This window comes from Mercenaria mercenaria, chromosome 15 (assembly GCF_021730395.1).
Source record: "Mercenaria mercenaria strain notata chromosome 15, MADL_Memer_1, whole genome shotgun sequence".
In the NCBI taxonomy this organism is placed as follows: Eukaryota; Metazoa; Mollusca; class Bivalvia; order Venerida; family Veneridae; genus Mercenaria; species Mercenaria mercenaria.
Window position 1 is genome coordinate 65203390 of NC_069375.1, and position 25878 is coordinate 65229267.

A 25878-nucleotide genomic window follows, 5' to 3' on the forward strand; every position below is an offset into this window, starting at 1 on the left:
TACAGAAATAAAACACAAAATATACATTCATAAAATGTCAGCAAGGCAAGTTCATGCTTTAATTTCAACATAAACAAGAGCTCGTAGAACATGAAATACCCCCTAGATGCGTTCAGTAATTGCACAAAGAACAGAAATAATTTGGTCACTGTACACAAAAGTTCTATTGTTCTGGGTCAATGTGACCTTGACCTTTAACCTACTGACCTCAAAATCAATAGGGGTCGTCTCCTTGTCAGGCCTAAACAAGAGCTGTCACTAATGGTGACAAATGCCCCCGCAGCACCTTGACCTTTGACCTGGTGACCCCAAAGTCAGTAGGGGTGGTGTACTCAAGTACTATCAGCATGTGAAGTTTGAAGGTCCTGGGTGAAGTGGTTTGCATGTAAAGTGCCTTCATGCAAAAAGTTAACGATGGCCCCTGTGATCTTGACCTGGTGACCCCAAAGTCAGTAGGGGTGGTGTACTCAGTCTCAATAAATACTATCAGCATGTGAAGTTTGAAGGTCCTGGGTGCAGTGGTTCGCGAGTAAAGTGCCTTCATGCAAAAAGTTAACGTTGGCCCCTGTGACCTTGACCTTTGACCTGGTGACCCCAAAGTCAGTAGGGGTGGTGTACTCAATAAGTACTATCAGCAAGTGAAGTTTGAAGGTCCTGGATGCAGTGGTTCACAAGTAAAAGGCCTTCATGCAAAAAGTTAACGTTGGCCTCTGTGACCTTGACCTTTGACCTGGTGACCCCAATGTCAGTAAGGGTGGTATACTCAATAAATACTATCAGCATGTGAAGTTTGACGGTCCTGGGTGCAGTGGTTCGCGAGTAAAGTGCCTTCATGCAAAAAGTTAACATTGTGACAAACGAATTAACTAACGAACGAACGGATGGACAGTTGAAAACTAATATGCCTCCCTTTGGGGGCATAAAAAATAGTCTTGTTTCTGGTCAGGGGCTTAACTATAAACATCTAGAAATGCTTTTTTTAGCTCTAAAAATAACACTAAATTTAACAGAGTCAATTGGTACCAGTCAAAATTTTTATGAATAAAGAGAACTGAAATAGTGACCATTTTTTTCTGTTTTCCATCATTCTTAACAAAAGGGTCTGTAACAATATTTGGACAATATCAACATCAAAATAAACATTTATTGTCATTCAATTATGTAGACTAATTATAGTAATACAATTTTATTTTGATGCTTTTAAATTTACTGACTATATAAACAATTTTACAGACCCCTTTGATTCTCACATCTCAGTAAGTTGGGTTCGGATAGAGCAAGTTTATAGTTATACTTTCGGGGTTTAATTTGCTGGGCAACTACATAATTATGTACAAAAAAACTGGGCTACCAGAAAAATATTTGGCTACACATTGCCGTAAGGCAAGCTATGCGCTCGCAATTGCTCGCGAGCTATGCTCGCTATTAAATCAACGCTCCTGAAATTTGGAGTCACTTTACTTTAAGGCTTCATCTGAATTTTCAGCACACTTTCGGGTTTAATTTTGTTATGATTATAAGTATTTGAGATGATAAGGCAGTCAACGGATTCGTTTTCAGTTTCACTAGCCGAGACTGTGGGTGGAGAACGGTAAACAACATTGGGTTTCTGTGGTCTATGTAGCTGTTTATGAAGCGACATAAAGTAATAGGCGGTAAATCATTAGACTGAATGGCAGTGTCCGACAAATTTATAATCTTGCTGGTAGCCCACTGTAACAGAGCACGATAGGCATTAATTCTCCCACATTGAACGTATACAAGCATTTAATGGTATTCAATAAACCTAGGTTGAACTATATTAATTTTGTATACACTCAATGCGTGCGTAAATTAAATAGTTGGGAATTAATATTGACGGGTACGGTTACTGTAGTGTATTTCAAAGCTGTGTCGATTTAAAATATCAACTTCCAATGTGGAGTAAGGCCTTAAAAAAATTCTTTGTTTCCGGTAACATGCTAAAAAATATTAGGGTAGGTAGGTCGGAAAAAATTTGTTTTTGGAATTTTTTTTATTGAGGGAGACTTTTCGGAAATTATTTTTGTGTAAAAAAATGCATACAAATAAGGGGGTTATGCCTTTAGAGCATCAGTAAGTTGATTTCTAACATCACTGACCATGTTTAAAGCATAAAAAGTGCAGTTTTATAACTTTTTGTCAAAAAGTTGAAAAAATTATCCTCCAAGGCCATAAAAACATTTAGGGTCGGGCCAAAAATTTAGGGTAGGTCCGGATACCAGAAACAAAAAATTTTTTTTTACCCCTAAACAAAAATGTCTCTTTCTAAGAATGTGAAAATGAACAAACACTACACATTTTTTAAACCAACAAAAATGATCCCAAAAACATAGCTAAAGGTATACTGAATACTGGATTCAGCAGCGAGTGTGAAGCCAAAGCAAGCCAAGGGAGAAAAAAAAAGCAAAAACTTAAATACTGAATTGAAACTGAACTGCAAACAAATTCATGGGTGTTATCACTGTTATGTACCCAACAAATATGTTTTAAAACTGATTTATGTTTTTTTCACATTCATCAATTTTCAGGAGTAAAATTACTCCTAGTCAATTTCACAGTTTACCATTTTACTCATTCACAAAAAAAATAATGAGTACATGTAAATACTTATATGCTAAAAAAATTATCTGGAGCCCTGCATTATGGAAATAATTTCAATTTTGCTTTTATTTTATGAAAAGTGCAAACTAGCAGACAGGTGCACACAGGAAATGCTTTGTTTGCAGTGAATACAGAACTTCATTTGATTGCTGAATATTATCCATCACTCAAAAATAATGCGAGAAGGATTTCCAGATGGTAGAGAATAAAAAAAATTTCTTTTAAAAGATCAAGCATTGGCCAGAAAATGGGAAAAAATGTCATTAATAAGCATAAAGCCACATGAAAGTGGCAAATAGGTAATGACGTCACTGTGACACCGGCTTTCCATAAATTTTGCAACGTCATATGATATTCGCTGTTACAGGTATGGTAACACTAAATTTTTGTTTCTTTTCAAGTGAACACGTTCTTGCGAATCATTCTGAGCAGTGAATTGTTTCTTTGTCGTTTAAGCTACGCTCGCTCAGAGGCTTTGCCTTTTTCATATTAAGTACCAATTAATGTTTGGACTACAACAGATACTTCAATTGTAGTAATGTTGCTGATTTATATCATTAACATATCGTCAAAAGTTGTTGTCCCCAAGATTTTGAAAATGTCCCCACATTTTTCATACCAAGGGGACATATGTCCACACCATTTTTGATCCTCAGCAGATTACTGAAATAGGGCAATCTGTCTCTCTATCTGCCGCTGACGTCAAACCCCTTGCGGGAACGTAGACCTTCAGGTGTATTTATTAACAGGGGTTTAAAATTCCACTCGCCCACTCGCATCAGCGAGTTAAAGTCTGAACAGGACGAGCGGACCTCGCTGTATACTCGACAGATCGGGCGAGTGGTTTTTACGTCCAAACTTTTCCAAAATTCTAAAATTACATCTCCAAAAACGTCAACAAACTTTGAGATGGTTCAGTCGCTACCTGGATTGACTGGAATTTACCAGCAAATCGTAAAGATATCAAAACGTCATGCCGGTAATTTTCCATTCCTCTAGCACGTGCGACCTATCATAATATCTAATTTACATCGCCGTTACTTTTGTTTATCGACACATACACAAAAAACGCAATTGTAGTGCATTCATTTTTTAACATTATCACTTCAATTTTTCAACACTGCTTGAGAAGTAATACAATTTGAATTCTACAACGATTTTAATAAGATAACGACATAAATGTAGGCAAAATTCTATAAAAATGGTCGAATTTTCATATATTCATTTGTAAAATTTCAAACAGCGCGATCTTAATTACTTATTTCTTTCTAAAAGTAAATAAATGATAAATACTCAGAGCATAAAATTCAGACTTTTGACAAGAAAGTACAAGAAACAGAATAAAAAAAATCTTAAATAATGAAAAAGGGCAGCAATTACAATACATGAAGTAAACGATTTCTGGCAAACCAATTTCTGTTAGTGTGGCAGAATAGGTTACGTGACCTCGTGACCGTAAATAGAAATGCGGTTTTAAAATAAAGCAGTATGATGTCGTTGCAGTTTTTAATAAGTTTTAAATGAGTCTTTGTACATGTATTTTTTGACACGACAATTTGAAAGTTATTCTTGTCAAACAATAATGTAAATTCCTTGAGCCAGTGAAGTTGAGGGCAAATAGTTCACAGAGGTAGGATATCCACTATTATCATTTGAGACATTTACCTTTTATACGGGATATAGCACATTTGCTTTTAATAACAAATTAAAGAAACTTTTTTAATGATTTCTACTTCTCAGCAATTTAAAGAACCGAGGCGGTACGATCAGCCAGTGATGTGTAACATGGCGCGAAAACACGTCGTAATGCCATGACAATCTTGGGCAAAAATACCACTTCTGATGTCTTTTAGCTCTTTGAGGGAATGTTGATGAAGAAAACAAGGTCAATTACTTAAGTTTATCAACTGAATAATTACCGATAATCGTTAACGTTTTTTTTCTCGCTTTCAACACGGGTGGATGGCTGATGATTATTGTGTCCAAATTTTTGGGACACTTTTCAAAATAAGTATTTTTCGGGAAATAATACTGTTGTACATAATGGTACATAATACTCCTTTCATAAATGTGACAGTATTAAAAGTGTTAATTATTAGGGCGACTGACTGTTCACTAAGGGCGAGTAGATATTACTGGCTACTAGTCCTGCAGGACGATTGGTGTGAAAAATTTTTTTAATCCCCTGATTATATTAGTGTACCTATGAAATCGCGGATCGGGACAAGCTATGAAATTGCAGACAAGGGACGAGTTATGAAATTGCTGACAAGGGACGAGCTATGAAATTGCTAGTCCTGGCTTCCAAAACTCTAAATGCCGCTTTTTTATATTTTGTTTTTTTCATAGTTGGGGCTTTAGAGTTTTGGACCAGGCCTACTATGAAACCATACCAGAATAAAAAGTTGTCCAACTTTTCGTCGCAAACGTTGTCAGCTGAAATTCTGAAAGAAGACGTATGGGTATCTTGATAAAATTATCACTTCTACATCAGTTAACACCATTTATCAAATTCTGCAAGCAAATCTTACAATAAAATCGCCGATTTTTACAAGTCACTGTTAGATCAGCATCATTTCTGCGGCCATTATTGAATAGCTACAACAAGATTCTCGCATGACGTAACCGCGCGAGCCGCTAAAAATATACATGTACAGCACCTTGTAAACAAAAGAAATGATTTATACATACAAGTTTTCTTAAGGATTTATCAATGAAAGTAATAATTCAAGTCAATTTCAATAAAAAATAACCATTTTCCCAAGTTTTTTTGCCACCGGGATGCTGATGCAACTTCAAACGCGAAGCGGCACATGTAAGTGCTCTCTTAGCGGTTCGCTCAGGTGAAAGTTCAGTCTCGTATTTCAAAGGAGCAAGATGGCGGCGTAGAGTAAACGTTTCAGACCAGTTCGAAATTGTCAGGTAGTTCTGCCATCAATTATGGGTTTTAATGCGTAAAATTTGGCACAATGGTAGATTTTACTGTATATTAACTGATCAGAAAGTGTTGCTGCCGATTTCTTTTAAAATGTACAAACGCGAGTGTGTCAGATTTCTGGCACGATTATTGGTATGATTTCCCTACGCAGGGTTTTCCCGGACGCAGGTTTTCTGCGTCCCTGACGCGCTTTTACTGCTTTGAACTCGCATTTTTTAGTGCCTCTGCGTCCCACTGGACCCGCAAGATCGGTCACGAAACTCCTTTGCACTGAAGCCTCCTTTGTGCAGATACCCATGTAAAATGCGCAGTTTTTTACCACCGGGACCATCCCCAAATCGTGGGTGCTCATTATACACAGGTATAAACGATTTTCCAACTTCAAAACAAGTTTGTTATCGATGTTCGCCATTTTGGTAAAGGGAAACTACTCTCCGCGCTAACTGTCACCGCTAAAATCTAAGATTGCCGTTACGTTCCGTAAAAGATCGAATGTTTTTTTTTTTCATTAAACAAAATTAATTTCATATAATTTTAAGGTATTTTGATGAAAAAATATTAATAAATCACAGAAATTATAATACTAATTAAGGATCGAGTATTATCTTTAACCGAGATAAAACTGTGAACAACATAATTGACAGGAGGTGACACGTTAATTGCCGGTAATTACTGGCTATTTGATCATAACAAAAAGACTATAACACATTTTGTAATCGGTCTGAATTGAGAAGCTCATGCCATTTTGAAAGGTACCATTCCGAAAAACTGAATCAACTGCTATCTAAATTAAAAAGATACAATTAAGTTCATTCGGTTTTAGGGTAAATTTTTATAGTAATAATGTCTATTTTCAAGATCAATAATTTGTGGACCCCCAAAAATTATTAGGGACCCTTAAATTAGCAGCCATGGGAGTCCATGGACTCCCAAATAAAAAACCCGAGGGAAAACCCTGCTACGAAGTACACTTCAGCCCTCCCGTCCAAATCCAGTATATAAACCGAGCAGGCTGAAGATCTTAAGCTATGAAATTGCTGACAAGGGACGGTGTATGCAAGTCACCTCACTCATTTCACTCACTCAGTCACTGACTCAGACAAAACAACTGTCAGAGTGGGCCACAAAAGCGTACAAGCGTCATAATTATAAAAATATTTTTCCAGTCGGGAGACTACATTTCGAATCAATATCGAACAGCAATAACTGCTCTAATAAATTCAGTAATCAAATGCAAACCTTTTTTCTTTATTGAGAATCAAATCTGTCAACTTTATTTGGAGGGAAGTACTCTTCAAAATGCAGACTGGTTCTCTAAAAAGTGCCGGAAATAAAGTTAGTTATTTATCAAAATAAATCGAAACGGTCGAGAATCCGGGAGTAACAGCGTGACGTCATTTATCCGGAAAACGTAGAATAAAGTCTGGTATCGGCGTACGGCAATGAAAATCATTGGCAGCGGGTAAGTAAATATAATACAACGGCAACGTTCCTTTCTTTCTAAAGTAAAACGCAGTGGCTAGTGAACCGTCACCGGTGTAATATTCTTTTTATCATATGAAAGCTTTTCCTTTTGAAGCATCAAAATTTCTTCTTTCTCTACCTATTAGTGTATTTAATATCAAATTTATGTATTACCTTTAATTCACTCCCACGATGTCAAACATTTGATGAAATCCACCTATTAATAACGATATTTCGACATTTTCTGGAATATCAGATTTTCAGACAATTTTATTCCCACCAAGAACTGTATCGCTAGTAAAAAAAAGAAAAAGAAAAAGGGTATTAACTTTTATACTTAAATGCAACATAGCAAAAGCAAACGGGATGCTTTTGAAAAACATGACGAAGAAAGGGAGAAAGATTACGACTACTTATATTTAACTACTTGTGTCTAGACTTGCGTAGACCTACATTTGATTAGATAATTCTATTAGTTCTAATTAAACTTCCTACTTTTACTTTTAACCTGGCCTGTAAAATAGTTCGTTTACTCTATTTTTGTGATGCACATAATTTCTATGTTTTTACTATTTTTAACAGCTATCCAGATAATGCGCCTGCTAGTAATAGTTTTGTGTCGGTAAAACGCTATACATAGCTTATGTTAACTTGTTAAAATATCTCCGACAATAAATAAATTTTGATTTGATTTGATTTGATAGTCGTTAACGATTGCAAGGCAGAAGAACATAGGACTACATAGACATAGTCTTGACACAAATCCTGTAGGTACATCCCAACGCCTTACTCTTGCGAATTAGGGTTCAAAAAAAGCATAACAAAGAGCCACATTTTCTGCAGAACAGTAATCATAATTAATTGCTCGTCATGATTACATGTACCCCGGGTATTCTATAAAGTTGAACATGGAACAAATGATACAGTTCTGTGTGAAATTTTCAGATTTATAGAAGCTTTATCATTGATAAATATTAAAAGGAAAACATGTTTTTGATTACTATTTTTATTTCTCAAAATTCATGATACTCATTATTATAATTGTTTTACATTTGATTTGGTAATGATCTGCTTATATATTTTGAGTGGTGGATAGTCAAGTCAATTCAAGCAATATTTTTGTTATAAAAGTCGGGATAATAACACTGCTACACAGTACACAGAAAAACACAAGCTCTGGAGAGCTTTTAAAGCCGACTCGCAAATGAATAAACACACGGGCATTGCATCAACAATATTACGTAGCATGTAAGACAATTAAAAATAGGTTAGATAACAGGTAGGAATATGAATCAGTAGTTACTATAATAATATTAACATACATATACACTAAAATATGTTACGATATCACAATTATCTATCTAATGAAAGAACTGGGTTCTAAGAGCATAAGAGCTAAGCAACATAAAAGGCAAATTAAAAGCTGCGTGAAAGCTGCTGATCTCGACCTAGGTCTAAAACCTGCCATATAAAAGAGATAAGATCCAGAGAGGCAAAAGGAGCACAAGAGTACGACCATTAAAAAGTGTAAAAGAACTATTATCTCCCCGACTCAGATTTGGGAGGAACTGATCGGCAGTTTCCTCACAACACAAACAGAGGAATATGCATAAATAAAAGAAGCTGCATAATACAGGGGTAACAATTATCAAGCATAAAACATTGAACAATTATCAAGCATAAAACACTAAACCATGATTCTATTAACCAGCCAAGGTGCAAGTCCCCCTACCCCGCGCATGCAGAGCAATGACACGCTGGTCCACTCCAACTTCCAATCAGGGAGCTGAACTGGCTTACGATGAGCACCGTCTGAATGAGTCCGGTAGCGAGTTTCACATCTTGGCTACCGAGTAGCGGAAAGAGTTTCTGTCATACCTTTCAGTTCTAGGTTGAGGAAGATCCACACAGTTTGCATACCTAAAATTATATTTAGAATTTCTAAAAGACATAAGATGATGCAGATAACTAGGACATAATGAAGGAGTATTTACATTGTCAATCTGCCAAGTTTGTTTATATTTCTACCAATACTTTTCATGACATTTAATTGCCTGGCAGCTTTTTTACACATATTGGCTATGTGTGTATTAAAATTCAACATGAAATCAAAAGTAACACCTAGAAGTTTAACCTCGTCTTCACATTTAAAGCGACTAACCAACGCATCTTGGTGTCAGATGTTAAAAATTCAAACTTTTGCTATATTCACCTATATGTTGCATATTCGACGTTCTAACAATGTATTTTTCATCAAATTCTGTTGAAAATCGTTGTTTTCCTAATAATTTAAGACAAAAGCATTCGTCTACAATTTCTAATAAGGGTTTCCTGCCTTATGAAAAAGGGATTCCCGTCAGATAACATCACGTGACTATCAATAGAGGGCAGACGTATAGGTATCGCACAATATTGTGACGTTTTGAAGTAAAGACAAACAAAACAATAGCATAAAATGAAGTCAGTACACTTAGCACGTTTACGATGCAGTCAGTGATTTCTCGTTGGCCTAGAGCGGTTACGGTATTAATATTATACTTTTGTGTCGTGAGTTCGAATCTCAACCCGATAAATTTTGTCTTTAATTTTTTTCTTCGATACAATTCAATGAAGACAAAACGAGTTAGTAAATCTAGTTCTAACATGTTCACTGAAATTATATAAAATCTGTAAAAAGATCCTTTGGAAGCAAAGAATGCAACCAAGAAGAATAATAGCAGACTCGGTTTGACTGAGTCTTTTATGAGAGGTAATAGAATTGTGCAACACCTCTCACACCCACTAGCACCGGCTTAAGCGGAACTCTATTACACATATGTTGAATAAACTCCATGATCCCAAAGGACCAGAAAATATAACAACACTGAATCCAAGTACGGGGGGATTTTTTACAGCCGCCACACGGCACTAAAAGATTGCTGTTGTGATAGTCAATAAAATCTGTAAAAAGATCCTTTGGAAGGAAAGAATGCAACCAAGAAGAATAATAGCAGTCTCGGTTTGATTGAGTCTGTTCATGAGAGGTAATGGAATTGTGCAACGCATCTCACGCCCACTAGCACCGGCTTAAGCGGAACTCTATTACACATATGTTGAATGAACTCCATGATCCCAAAGGACCAGAAAATATAACAACACTGAATCCAAGTACGGGGAGACTTTTTACAGCCGCCACACGGCACTCAAAGATTGCTGTTGTGATAGTTAATAAAATATGTAAAAAGATCCTTTGGAAGCAAAAAATGCAACCAAGAAGAATAATAGCAGACTCGGTTTGATTGAGTCTGTTATATGTCACAACTGACACGTTATTATGTCTAAATACACCCCACCTTTAATATGATCTATTGTTATTTAAGCTTTCCTGTGTTATTTGAAAACCTGTATGAGTTAGTTTTTTACGTTTTACAACAATCTACACTTCACTTTAACAAGAGGATCATTGTCACCTGAGTAATATCAGCCACATGTTTGAAATGGCAAACTGATGCTAAAATATTAGAAAATAGGTCAGTAGGTCACATTCATGGTCACTGAAAGTCAGTTTTAAGATTAGTGTGCAAAACTGTACATGTCATCCAAACTTCAAGGCTGTATGTTAATAAAAAAGAAAGTAGGTCAGTAGGTCAAGGTCAAAGTCAAATGACCCCTAATCGCTTGGGGTCATCGGGTAATTATTATTAAACAGTTTAGGTAATATGATCTGATAATTTTTGAAGTATTTATTCCTATATAATTCATATAAAAAGTGACCCCTAGGGAGGGGCCTCTTTTCACCCCAGGGCCATAGTTTGAACAGTCTTGTTAGAGATCCACTAGCAATGCTAAAAAAAACAAATATCAAAGGCCTTGGCCTTGAACTTTAAGACAAGAAGATTTTTATATTTTTCCCTATATAAGTCTTTGTTAAATTTGGGACCCCCAGGGCAGAGCCTCTTTCCACCTCAGGGGTATAATTTGAACAATTGTGGTAGAGGACCAAAAGGCAATGCAACATACCAAATATCAAAAGCCTAGGCCCTGCAGTTTCAGGTAAGAAGTTTTTTTCCTATACAAGAAAGTAGGTCAATAGGCCACATTCATGGTCACTGAAAGTCAGTTTTAAGATCGGTGTGCAAAACTGTACATGCAATCCAAATTTCAAAGCTGTATCTTGAAAAACAAGAAAGTGGGTCAGTAGGTCACATTCAAGGTCACTGAAAATCAGTTTTCAGATCGGTGTGCAAAACTGTACATGTCCTCCAAATTTCAAGGCCATATCTAAAAAACAAGAAAGTAGGTCAGTAGGTCACATTCATGGTCACTGAAAGTCAGTATTAAGATCTTTGTGCAAAACTGTACATATCATCCAAATTTCAAGGCCGTATCTTAAATAATAAAACAGTAGGTCAGTAGGTCAAGGTCAAATGACCCCTAATCACTTGGAATCATCGGGTAATTATAATTAAGCAGTCTAGGAAATATGAGCTTATAATTTTAAGTATATTTTTCCTAAATAACTTACAAATTATACGTATAACAAGTGACACCCGGGGCGGGGCCTCATTTCACCCAAGGGGCATAATTCGAACAATCTTGTTAGAGATCAACTAGGAAATGATACATACCAAATTTCAAAGGCCTAGACCTTGAACATTCAGACAAGGAGATTTTTATTTTTTTTCTTATATAAGTCTGTGTAAAACTTTGGACCCCCTGGATGGGGCCTCTTTTCAACTAAGGGGCATAATTTGAATCATCTTGGTAGAGGACCTCTAGGCAATGCAACATACTAAATATCAAAAGCCTGGGTCTTCCAAGAAGACAAGAAGATTTTTAAAGTTTTTCCTATACAAGTCTATATATACCATGTGGCCTCGGCCTGGACGGGACCATATTTGACCCTAAGGGGGGTATTTTGAACAATATTGGTATAGGACCACTAGAGAGGACCACTAGATGATGCTACATACAAAATACCCAAGCCTTATGCCCTGTGATTACGACAAGAAGATTTTTAAAGTTTTTCCTATTCAAGTATTCAAGTCTATACAAACCATGTGACCCGGGCCTGGGCGGGGCCATATTTGACCATAGGGGGATATTTTGAACAAAATTGGTAGAAGACCACTAGATGATGCTACATCAACATATCAAAGCCCTAGGCCCTGTGACAAGAAGACTTTTACAGTTTTTCCCTATATAAGTCTATATTAACCATGTGACCCCCAGGGCGGGGTCATATTTGACCCTTTGGGGGATAATTTGAACAAACTTGGTAGAGAACTGCTAGATGATGCCAAATCTCAAAGCACCAGGCCCTGAGGTATTGGACAAGAAGATTTTTAAAGATTTTCCCTATGTAAGTATATAAACCATGTGACCCCCGGGGCGGGCCATATTTGACCCTAGGGTGATAATTTGAATAAACTTGATAGAGAACTGCTAAATGATGCTACATTACAAATATCAAAGCCCTAGGCTTTGTGGTTTTGGACAAGAAGATTTTCAATTTTTACTCTATATAAGTCTATGTAAAATATGTGACCCCCAGGGCGGGGCCATATTTGACTCTAGGGAGATAATTTGAACAATCTTAGTAGAAGACGACTAGATGATGTCACATACAAAATATCAAAGCCCAAGGCCCTGTGGTTTTGGACAAGAAGATTTTCCTTTTTCCCCTATATAAGTCGCAATAAAACATGTGACCTCCGGGGCGGGGCCATAATTGATCCTAGTAAAATAATTTAAACAATCTTGGTAGAGAACCACTAGATGATGCTACATACCAAATATCAAAGCCCTAGGCCCTGTAGTTTTGGACAAGAAGATTTTCAAAGTTTTTCCCTATATAAATCTATGTAAACCATGTGACACACCCCTCCACCCCCGCTCCCAGGACGGGGGCATATTTGACCCTAGAGAGATAATTTGAACAAACCTGGTAGATTACCATTAGATTATGCCAACATACCAAATATCAAAGCCCTATATAGCTACTGTGGTTTTGGACAAGAAATTTTTAAAGATTTTCCATTCGATTGCCATGGCAACCAGAGTTCCTTATGGAATTCATTTCTTTGACTAATATTTAATGAGGATCATACAAGGAACATTCCTGTGAAGTTTCATCAAAATTGGACTTGTGGTTTAGGCTGGGAGTTGTTGACGGACGACGGACGTACGATGGACGACGATGGACGCCGGACAATCACTGACCACAAAAGCTTACCCTTAAGCACTTCGTGCTCAGGTGAGCTAATAAAAGCATTGCCCGGCCATAATTTTAGGATTGTTTGATTTATTGATACTACCAATTTTATATGAAAATAAGAAACAAAACAATAAATTAGAAACCAGGGGAAAACAAACTTAAACAAAGTATGTACTGCAAAATGAAAAAAAAATGGGGATCGAACTCCCGACAAAAAAGTAAAATATGAATACCGTAACCGCTAGGCCAATGAAAAATCACTAACTAAATCGTAAACTTAGTATATTGACTTGATTTTGTGTTATTGTTTTGTTTTCACTTCTAAATGCCATAATACTGTCCGCTACCTATAGTTCCGTTTTGAGATGAACGATGTGTGTATACTTTTAATAATGGAATGGTCCATTATTCAGGTAATGTTATTCTGTACGATAGTGGTTCTTACCTAAATAAGGCAAAGTAAATCATGCTGACTTCCCTAATCAGTAGACTAGTACATAAATTGAACCATCAAACTACATGCGAAGTTTTGGTTTGCTGCCAACGTGATGACAGCATCTAAAAATACTGTAGCGTTCCGTTGTATTTCTATCAATGTTTACAAAATAAAGCGTTGTAGCGGTTTATAAAAGTTTATGAGAAAAACTGCAAAAAATCGAATGTTCCCGTAATTCTGGAAACTATAAACTGGTCAACCATAATGTTTCATGTAAATATATGAAACAGTGGCGGCATTTTGCCTTTCGCTGATAAATTATTTTAAAAACTAGAGATGCTTTTGAGAAAAGCGCATGTCTCCCACAACTGACCCTTAGATGATGAAAAATGTTAGTTTCTCTAGATGTTTTAGACGAGTGGATCCAATTAGATGGTCTGGATGAGTGCATCCAATCAGTAATTCAAGCGCCATAAATGAAAAGTGCCTGGGCGGATTTGGCTAGTTATCGAACTTGGGTAAGGTCTTATGGCCAAACACATTTTGTTCAAGTTTGGTGAAGATCGGATGAGAAATGTTCGACTTAGAGAGCAGACAAGAGTAAACAGACGGATTTTTTCAGTAATTCAAGGGCCGTAACTCTAAACTGCCTGGACCGATTTAACTAGTTATCGAACTTGGCCGAGGTCTCATGGTCAAACACATTTTGTTCAAGTTTGGTGAAGATCGGATGAGAAATGTTCGACTTAGAGTGCGGACAAGAGTAAAAAGGCCGATTTTTCGATAATTCAAGGGCCGTAACTCCAAAATGCCTGGACCGAGTTGGCTAGTTATCGAACTTGGCCGAGGTCTCATGGTCAAACACATTTTGTTCAAGTTTGGTGAAGATCGGATGAGAAATGTTCGATAAAGAGTGCGGAAATGAGTAAAAAGGCCAATTTTTCGATAATTCAAGGGCCGTAACTCCAAAATGCCTGGACCGATTTGGCTTGTTATCGAACTTGGCCGAGGTCTTATGGTCTAACACGTTTTGTTTAAGTTTGGTGAAGATTGGATGAAAAATATTCGAATTAGAGTGCGGACAAGAGTAAAAAGACCGAATTTTGGTAATTCAAGGGCCATAACTCCAAGACGCCTGGACCGATTTGGCTAGTTATCGAACTTGGCCGAGGTCTTATGGTCAAACAGATTTTGTGTAAGTTTAGTGAAAATCGAATGAGAAATGTTCGACTTAGAGTGCGGACAAGCTTTGTGACAGACATACACACACACAGACACACAGACAGACTGGAGTAAATCAATATGTCTCCCACACCACTGTGTGGTGGGAGACATAATAACAAATCACAATGTGTGAGTTAGTCGCTCTAATATTAAGTCCTTCAAGATCAAAACAAAAAATTAACTTATGATTTTTCTTGCCAAGGGCAATAGCCCGGAATTTCTCAGGGTTTGCCTTCATATAATTTTCACTAAACCACTTGATAATATTCATACTATCATCTTCCAGAGTTTTATTCAGAGTACTGGGACATTTACATTTAAAAGACAAAGTATTGTTATCTGCATAATCTGAAAAGTAGATCCCTCGGAAGCACCGAGAACAAGGTAAACAGTGACAATTGCAGACTCTGTTTGATTGAGTCTGTTCATGAGCAGTAATGGAAAATGCAACACTTCCCACGCCCACTAGCACCGGCATAAGCAGTATTCAATCTTCAAATCTAAATGGGCTGAAATCAATGATCCCGAAGGACCAGAAAATATAACAACACTGAACCCTGGGGAACACCTTTGACAATCGTTTTGAAAGACTAAATTTATCACTAATTTTGACACACTGTTTTCTACCCGTTAAGTAACTGTTTACAAGTTCAAGAACTGTTTCAGACAAACCATAATGCTAACATTTTAGTATAAGTAAATTATGTGGTAGGCAATCAAAGACCTTTAAAAGGTCCATCGACACAGCTGCAAGATAGTAATTTTGGTCTAGAGCCTGTTTCCAGTACTCAGCATTTTTTAGTAACGTGGTATTGCATCCTTGTCCAGGCCTAAAAGCATTAAGCATAGGGTTAAAAATATTATCAAGATGTTCAAGCAGCTGGGTGTACATGGCCCTTTCAAAGATCTTAGACGTTATTGGAAGAAGGCTAACAGGTCGGTAGTTTCTTTTATCTAATGTATTATTTTTCTTTTGGATCGGGACCCCTTGAGCATTTTTCATATTATCTGGAAAGACGCATACAGTAAAAGATCAGTTAAAAAGTTTATAAAGTGGATCTGCTATAATCGGACTGGACAGTTTTAACATTTTAACAGACACATTGTCATATCCTGTTCCTTTCCTGGCATTCATACCATTTAACTGTTTCTTAACAAAAACATCATCTATAGGCTTAAAATTCATATTTTTTCTTTACCTTCCATTATTTCGTTGATTTTCTGAATACTTGTATGATTTTTGTCAAAATCCACTGAACTATCTTCAACATTTACATAAAAATTGTAAAAAATATCACAAATTTGCTTTTGATCTATTACTAGATTACTATTTTCTAATAATACTGTGTTTTTGTGACAAATGGTTCCTTTATTTGTTAAGAAAGGCTTAACTGTACCCCAAAAATCTTTACTCTTGCTACCACAAGAACAGCAGTCTAACTGATTTCCGAATTATCAAGTTTACTAGAATGCGTATTTTCCTGTACCTGTGCCAATTTCTGTCAGATTTTACTTTCTGAAATTTGTTAAAGAGCTAGCATTCTTTTTTCATAGACAAGTTTCTTTAGTTCAGCTAGAATTCACAAAAGGAACCGGACATCTGGGTTGTTTCCTGGTTTTCACTGGTGCATGTTTATCAAAACACTTAATCATTTCGGAGCCAAAATATATCGCAGCTTGGTTGATATGCACTGTTTGTGTATGACATATCACCATTATTTAAATAATTATGAAAAGCTAGTAAATCAAAATTTTTAAAAGACCTATATGTAATCCATCTAGATTAACTACGTGGGATATTAGAGTTCAGCTGAAAACAGACCATATTATGGAAGTCAGTTAAAATTGAGCACTTCTACAAATTTATCAGACCTATTTGTTAATATAACATCTGTAAGACTAGGTTCAGTTTTAAAGCAAACTTGTTCTTTGGCCATATTCGTTAGATCTAAAATATCACATATCTCTTTCTTGGTAATATCAAAAAGAAGAAAAAAAAACTGATTTCTTTGAGCGCGCTTCGAGGCTTTGCCTTATTTACAAATATAACTTCTTTTCGCATGTAGAAGTCCTTTTCGCATACTAACGCGAAATATGTGTCCTTTTTGCATTTTAGGCGTACCGAAATTTTTTTTATATTAACAGAGAAATTTGATATTAAACTGTTTTTATGACTTAGCATGTTGTAATAAATAGTTTCTAATGTATTATAATTTATATTAACGTCTTTGTAATACATATTTTTTGTTTGTATATTTCTTACATAATTTATACCTTCTTTTGTTATTTACGTTAAAGAGAAATTTGATATTAAACAGCTTTTATGACTTTTAGCATGTTGTAATAATTAGTTTCTAATCTAATGTACTAAATTCGCGTGTTTGTATATGTTTCCAACATAATTCAAATACTTTTAAACTTAACAGAAATCTATTAAAAAAATAATATTTAAAAATGTAAAAATATCTGATGTTTGTTTTTCCTTTTTATCATTTAATTACTATTCCAATGATATTTTCTTTAAATAGATAATCGCTACTAAACAAAATTGAGTCCATTGCGCACTTTACCTCCATTGCGCACTTTAGGCGTCCACTCGAAAAGCACCAGTCTAAGGAAGACTATCCCATTTTAAATAGGGTGGTTTCAAGAAACATTTCCTAAATCTCATTATCTTAGTCGATTAGTTTAAGGAAAATTAAACAGACTTACCTCTATGTTGCAAATATCTCTAGTATAAGTAAACATTTCTACGCACTGATTTGATATGAATTCGTTTTCTACAAAATTACACCTTGTGCTTACCCTACAAAATAATGCGACGTACATTTTAACGTTCAAAATGGCTGCGCCCATGAAATAGTGTTTACATCGAAATCAACATTTTTCAATGGTTGTTAAATATTTCCAAGACGCCGCTGACAATATGCCTGTAGTAGATAGGAACACTTTGAAAAATATTTTTTTCGTAAGTTTCAAGTTTTATTCTAAAAAAAGATGTTAAAATTGCGTGAATCACTTGTAGTGCACAGGCACCAGTATCGGACCTGGGACAAAAATATGTTTGTTTTCATCCTAAATGAGTTAAAAATGAAAAATATGTAGTGAAATATGAGCCTCCATCAAAATATACATATGTCTACTGAAGGCCAGAATCTCGGGAATCGAGCCTGCGAGCAATGGGTTCACTTCCCGGGCCGTTGTGAAATATATTCTCTAGACAATTAAACAAACTACCTATCAATATTTCACGTGTACATTTAGCTAAAAAATGAGACCGACCCCAAGTCTCTAGCCCTTCCCGTTCATGAAATATCTATCAGAAAACGAGTGCCTACCTGTTGAAAGTTCCAGGTAGGTAGAAATGTGGCACAACGGAACGGTACGAAATCACGGACTAAAAGATGTTTGTCAGCCTAGCAAGGGTCAAATTCATTTGACATTAATAACAAGTATTACTAAATATGCAGATTATGGCCACTCACCACCGTCAGTATCATCTGCTACACGCGATATTTACTTTTTTATTTTTCCGTCGGTCTTTCAATTGTATTATCCGCCATTGAAACCGATACGATAATATCAGAGTAATTTTGTGCGAAACGATGCGGTTCTGTCGGAGGTGTGTCGCTATTGGCCAATCAGAAATTGCGTTTAAAAATACCTTACGAATTCTGTTCAATGGCGTAGCATTCAATTGAAAGACCGTGGAAAAATTTGAAACGCCAATATCGCGTGTTTGAGATGCTACTGACGATTGTGAGTGGCCCTAGTTTATGTATTTATTTATACTATTTAGTATTTTTTATTGAATTTGACCCTTGCTTGGCTGACAAACATATTTTAGTCTGTGATTTCGTACCGTTTCGTTGTGCCACATTTCTGTCTACCTGGAACTTGCAGCAGAAAGGCACTCGTTTTCTGATAGATATTTCATGAATGGGTAGGGCTAGAGACTTGGGTCGGTCTCATTTTGTAGCTAAATGTACACGTGAAATGGTGATAGGTAGTTTGTTTAATTATCTAGAGAATTTATTTCACAACAGCCCGGGAAGTGAATCCATTGCTCGCAGGCTCGATTCTCGAGATTCTGGCCTTCAGTAGACATGTATATTTTGAAGGGGGCTCATATTTCACTACATATTTTTCATTTTTAACTCATTTAGGATGAAAACAAACATATTTTTGTCCCAGGTCCGATACTGGTGCCTGTGTTGTAGTGGAGTAGAACAGACTTTTTTTGGCCTTTATATATGTGCGAAATGTCTTGTAAAATCATCTCCTGAATAAAATAATTATATGACTCATTTATTATGAGCCACACCATGAGAAAACCAACATAGTGCATTTGCGACCAGCATAGATCAAGACGTACCTGCAGATCCGTGCAGTCTGGTCAGGATCAGGAAGGTCTAATACGGGGAGTAGACAGTCCGTATAAATCAAAACATTTATAGATCTGTCAGTGTCTTATCCTGTTGTCCATACCTGTAAATATGGACCAGCCGTTAACGATTGTTATTTTGTTTTTGCCACTATCGATTAGCATGTAATTAGCATAATTACCTGATGTTAATCATGGAGCTACAAAACCTGTTGTTCAAAGGGTTTATCAATCACATGTTAAATGGCAATAATTAGATGATCAGAGATTGATCTAAAGGGATTCTGAAGGAAGAACAGCGTGCGACTGCATGTGGTGATATGCTTAATTATTATATTAAATTAACTCCAGCTCACTTCCCTGTATAAATTATTTCACCACGTAACTTCAAACCTTTATCAAAGGATTGATTTTGGTTGGATTTGAATAAATAAAATGTCAGCAGAAAGCTGACACTTTTCTTACTCTTGTAGAGCCATAATTATAATTATTGTTTATAATGTTAGATTTCTACATACAGAAACATTCTTTTTGCACGTAGAGAATGACTCAAACGAGATTGTTGTTTAACTCCAACAATTACTTCAATCGTAAATCCGATGTGTGAAATATATGATGTATTTAAATTAAAATAACAATGACAATAACAAATTTTAAAGAAAGGCTGACAACAAATTTACATTTAGTACTCCACTTTTAGATAAAACTGCAGAAAAAATACTCTAAGTTTAACATGCATTTAAATGGTGAAGAACAAAGCAATATCATAAAAAAATATTTTCAGGCAACAGTTTACAGCTTCGACTTGCTAATTTTATCAAAATATATCCTAATTTTATTGTTCTAAATACTCTGAATCAACAAGGCAAATAGCATGTAAAAAATGACATCTTTCTCTCTGGGTAAAACAAGCATAGATTTAGTCATTTTCACAGGGCGAAATGTAAAATTAATGTAGATATTTTCCATTTAAAAACAGATGCAGGCAATAATTTCATGGCTGAACTTTTGTTTTCAAAAAAGATGCAACAATTGCTTTCCCAGACTTTCACTGAAAGGACAATTTAAACTGTAAGGCGTAAGTGTGTGGATAATAGTAGAATAACATACAGCATACGCTTTGATTTGACAACAGCATAAACTAAGATAAATGCCGCATTCCAGTCCCCATATCAGTTGTTCCAGTCAGGATCCATGCTGTTCGCTTTCAAAACCTACTCGTTTCTGACCAGTTTCCGATAAAAAATTAGGGTTTTCAGTATATTTATTTATAAATACAAATTGTTTACAAAAATAATCTACAAATCGTTAAACCCTAGTCTTTACTCTTTGCAAGGATGTAAACAACACTAGCCTTATCTGCGCATGCATCCAAAAACAGGGGATCCTAAAGGGCAGTCTAATTAACGTTAATTGGTTATCTACAGTAGTAACAGTACCAGTTTCCGACAAATGGTTTCGTAAGCAGCTTTAGAATTATTATGACTGAAAATCTTTTATAATTTTGATTTTAAAAAATGTAATTAACCTTTACTACCTTTTCCCATAAATCGTACAGGTGTGTGACTATCTTCAGTACCATACAACACCTGTATAATCATATTGTGCAACACTTCAGGCAAGCATATGTCACATTGTGTATTTGTCTAGCATATAGATAATAGTTTATTTGATTACTGTATACATTGTACTCTCAGTATAAAGGAGTTTTATATCGACTCTAAGTCCTTAAGCTGTGTTAATATATATTTTAAAAAAGTAAAAAAAAGATAAAATATTGCAGTGCTGACTAGGATTCGAACCCGCGACCTCTCACACCTGAGCTCTACCTAGTAACTATATAACCATGTGATGCATTGAAGAAATTTGACCCAATTATAAAGGGAGAGTAATTCTACAACGGAGTGCAAATCGTAGGCTCAGGTTTTACCTCCCTGGAACTAGATAAACATTGGGTTATCTTCCGCGCATGCGTGTCACGTGGAATCCCTAAGATGTAAACAAAACAGAAAATTGATTGCTAAATAAAGAAGGTAGAATTTCTGTGTAAACATTTGACATTGATGAACGAAATTTCACTCGATGCTTGCTTGTGAAACAGCGTTTCAAAACATAGTACTCCCTTTATGAAGAGTTACATAAAAGGAGAGATTACAAGAATTCGGATACTGGTACTGTTCGGATACTAGTCAGATACCAGTATTGCAATTAGAGAAATCATTAGCGAACAACATGGATCCTGATCAGACTGCGTGGATGGGCAGGCTGGTCTGGATCCATACTGGTTGCAAATGCGCTATGTTGGTTTTCTCATGGCGCGGCTCATAATTACTGATATTTTTATGATTCTTTTGAACTTGGCATGGTTTGGTAATCTGCTTTTGGCTAAAGGAAATTCCTATTCAGAGATGTTTACATATACTGTAATGGATTCTGTGAGGAAATGATGTCTATTTTTAATCTTTAAATTTCTTTTTGTCTACAGTAACTGAACCATGCAACATATTTAAAGATGAGTTATACACATGTCACTGTATAGGACATGTTGCTCAAAAGCTACACATGGCTTATGTTTGTAATGTTATATTGTTATACTGAACAGAAGATTAAAAAATATTGAATTGAATTGATAGGACTTGAATATCAAAATGGGGAGTAATTGTATTGTAATACTGAACTTGCTGCAGATTTTTCCAACCCTGAGACACACAAATTTCAAATTTGTAGAGCAGCCTGCAGTATTTTGCGCACTACTTAAAAATTTTGCTGTTGTGATGTGGTCAATTTATTATTCAATTGTAAAATGAATAAAAAAAAATTGCAGCCATATTGGTGGCCATCTTAAAAATGTGTTGATTCTACTTGCTGGTTGAAATAAAACTTTTGCTAAAAATAGTGACCTATCTCTCAGACTACTATGGCAAAATGCCTATTTATTTATGTTTTTTGTGTTATGTTTGTACAGGAGGAGGATGACCTTCCCTTTGAAGAGGATATACTGAGAAATCCGTTCACTGTAAAATGTTGGCTAAGGTATATTGAGCACAAGAAAGATTCTGGTGCATCTGCACTTAACGTTATCTATGAGAGGGCTCTGAAAGAATTGCCTGGCAGGTGAGATATATTAAATAGAAGTGTTTTTATAGTAACAGGTTAGAATATCTTTACCTCCATCTTTGTTTGGTTCGTGTTGTTGTTTAGAATCCAGCTTGCAAGGATCTCAAAATTGAGAATTTCTGTATGTACCCTCATGACATAAAAATAAATTTTGAAAGGGTATGTAGGGAATGACCGACATGATGCAGATGAAAAATGTGGTTATGAAAACAATCTTTCTATACTTTAATAAAGCCAAGATATAGCCAAGGGGCCTTTGTGGCCAAGTGGTTAAGGTCCCTGACTTGGAATCATTTGCCCCTCACTAACGTGGGATCAAGCCTCACTCGGGACGTTGAATTCTTCGTGTGTGAAAGTTACGCAGCTGGCTTACAGAAGGACCATGGTTCTACCCAGGTGCCAACTATGATGAAATAACGCATGGAGAGGCATCATGGGAACCCTCCACCATCAAAGCTTGAAAGTTGCCATTTGACCTATAAAATTTTGTGTCCGTGCAATGTTAAACCCAACAAAAACAAAAAAGTCTAGATGGCTGCCAGTAGTTTTCAAAAATACCCTTTACACAATTATGCAACAAAGCCACTAAGTGTGTCTTCAACTAACAGAATAATGGTCATGTTGCAACTTTCTGGATTTGATTGCAGCAGACTGAAAAGGGTTAAGCTAAATGTAAATATGAGCCGTGCCATGAGAAAACCAATATAGTGGATTTGCGACCAGCATGGATCCAGACCAGCCTGCGCATCTGCGCAGTCTGGTCAGGATCCAGGCTGTTCACTTTCAAAGCCTTTTGCAATTAGAGAAACTGTTAGCGACCAGCATGGATCCAGACCAGCCTGCGCAGATGCGCAGGCTGGTCTGGATCCATGCTGGTCGCAAACTCACAATGTTGGTTTTCTCATGGCGTGGCTCATATGTGTAAGCAAGATTTAATTACTAAAGAATGATGAAATAAAACTCTGTTTTCCATGTTTTAGTTACAAGTTATGGTACAGCTACCTGAAGCTGCGCCGACTTCAGGTGCGTGGAATGTGCATCACAGAGCCTGCTTATGAAGATGTGAACAGTGCACACGAAAGATCCCTCGTGTTTATGCATAAGGTAAGAGAAAGCACTATATAAGACCCGATTAAAACATGTGAGCGGAACATCTAAATGTTAAAATATACATTTTTAGCTCGACTATTCGAAGAATAGTCTAGCTATTCTACTCACCCTGGCGTCGGCGTCGGCGTCACACCTTGGTTAAGTTTTTGCATGCAAGTACATACAGCTATCGTTTAAAGGCATATAGCTTTGAAACTTATTTATTCTTTTTCTAGGTCAATTACCAACCTCACTGGGTCAAGTTCCATAACTCTAACATGTATTTTGAGCAAATTATGCCCCCTTTTGGACTTAGAAAATTCTGGTTAAAGTTTTACATGCAAGTTACTATCTCCAAAACTAATGCAGATATTGAATTGAAACTTCACATGTGTCTTCGGGGTTATAAAACTAGTTGATAGCACCAAGTCCCATAACTCTGACCTTCATTTTGGCCAAATTATGCCCCCTTTTGGACTTAGAAAATTCTGGTTAAAGTTCTGCGTGCAGGTACATACAGCTATTACTAAAAGGCATATAGATTTGAAACTTATTTTTTCTTTTTCTAGATCAATTACCTACCTCACTGGGTCAAGTCCCATAACTCTGACATGTATTTTGGGCAAATTATGCCCCCTTTTGGACTTAGAAAATCCTGGTTAAAGTTTTACATGCAAGTTACTATCTCCAGAACTAATACAGATATTAAATTGAAACTTCACATGTGTCTTCGGGGTTATAAAACTAGTTGATAGAATCAAGTCCCATAACTCTGACATGTATTTTGGGCAAATTATGCCCCTTTTTGGACTTAGAAAATTCTGGTTAAAGTTTTGCGTGCAAGTACATACAGCTATTACCAAAAGGCATATAGCTTTGAATCTTATTTATTCCTTTTCTAGGTCAATTACCAGCCTCACTAGGTCAAGTTCCATAACTCTTTAACATGTATTTTGAACAAATTATGCCCCCTTTTGGACTTAGAAAATTCCGGTTAAAGTTTACATGCAAGTTACTATCTCCAAAACTAATGCAGATATTGAATTGAAACCTAACATGTTTCTTCGGGGTTATAAAACTAGTTGATAGCATCAAGTCCCATAACTCTGATATGTATTTTGGTCAAATTATGTCCCCTTTCGAACTTAAAACTCTTTTGATATTTAACATTTTGGGTAATAATTTCCTGCTTCTGTGACAATATTTCGAATAGTCGAGCTTGGCTGTCTTACGGACAGCTCTTGTTATATATACATGTATGTAGTTAATAGCTGATTTCCTCGGAGCATTTTTTACCCAACCAATGTATTTCATATATTTTGAATAAGTATATGCATGAACAAAGTGATATATAAATGTCATATGTTATAAATTTAAAAAATGTTATTAATGTACGGAATTACATATGAAAACAAACCATGCACTGTGCTTTTGATATATAAGCTTCCTTCAGGGATACTAGTAATGTGCATAAAGGTGATTTGTTACTTATATATCTGAATGAATTTTATATACTTTTAAAGTTACAACTCTCAAAGAACGTAATAATGTACAAATTGCAGGACTGGTGTTGTAAACACAAATATTCCTATAGTCCAGCAAAAGAGCAAACTTTGGAAGGCAACATTTATTTGTTTTTAATTTTTTATTCTTTTATAACTGTCATTTCATGATACACATGATAAAAGTAAAGCAAATACAATATTTACAAGTAATGTCAGTGAGGCTAGATATATTTTTAGCATTATAACGTTATACAAAAGTAACTGTTCCATGCATGACAGAATATGATTTTTCGCCCCTATGGGTTGAAATAAATAAGCATTTATCCTCTTTGGTGATATCACCTCCTCAAAAAGATACAATTTATATGATTATGGAATAATATATATCCCAATCAGTGAGTTATCGTTGAATAAAATCATTGTTTGGAGTTCAAATAAGAAGGAATTATATTTTAAGGGCACAGTAGTCAGTATTACAGTATTAATCATAAAGATTGAAAAATTTAAACCCAGTCATAATAATTTGAATTATAGAACCACTAAAATAAGAAATCATTTGTATCACTTCACAGATGCCGAGGATATGGTTGGACTACTGTGAACTGTTGATGAGCCAGGGTTTGATCACTAGAACACGTCAAACGTTTGACAGAGCTCTTCGTGCTTTGCCGATTACACAACATCACAGGATCTGGCCACTATATCTCAAGTTTGTACGCATGTATGATCTCAAAGAAACAGCAGTGAGGGTGTATAGAAGATACCTTAAGGTAAATGAGCCTCGCCATGAGAAAACCAACATATTGGCTTTGCGACCAGCATGGATCCAGACCAGCCTGCGCATCCGCGCAGTCTGGTCAGGATCCATGCTGTTCGCTTTCAAAGTCTATAGCAATTAGAGAA

At 36.0% G+C, this 25878-nt stretch overlaps 2 protein-coding genes across 5 annotated transcripts in view; one reads left to right on the forward strand and one right to left on the reverse strand.

The window, feature by feature from the left end:
* Positions 1-6894, reverse strand: part of LOC123527282 (G-protein-signaling modulator 2-like) — a 100403-nt gene extending 93509 nt beyond the window's left edge. For 2 of the 3 annotated variants that reach the window (XM_053525479.1, XM_053525476.1), the window contains exon 1: positions 6800-6893. The gene's annotated coding sequence lies outside the window, so the exon portion shown is untranslated. Of the gene's footprint in view, positions 1-6799 lie in introns of all 3 variants that reach the window. The other variant, XM_053525482.1, reaches the window with a different exon arrangement.
* A 10792-nt stretch (positions 6895-17686) lies between these two features.
* Positions 17687-25878, forward strand: part of LOC123556922 (pre-mRNA-splicing factor SYF1-like) — a 133553-nt gene continuing 125361 nt past the window's right edge. The window contains exons 1-4 of one of the 2 annotated variants that reach the window (XM_053525484.1): positions 17687-17848; positions 22230-22378; positions 23362-23485; positions 25548-25745. In XM_053525484.1, coding sequence (XP_053381459.1) covers positions 17771-17848; positions 22230-22378; positions 23362-23485; positions 25548-25745 — 549 coding nt within the window. In that variant the 5' untranslated portion in view covers positions 17687-17770. The remainder of the gene's footprint in view (positions 17849-22229; positions 22379-23361; positions 23486-25547; positions 25746-25878) is intronic. The other variant, XM_045348019.2, reaches the window with a different exon arrangement.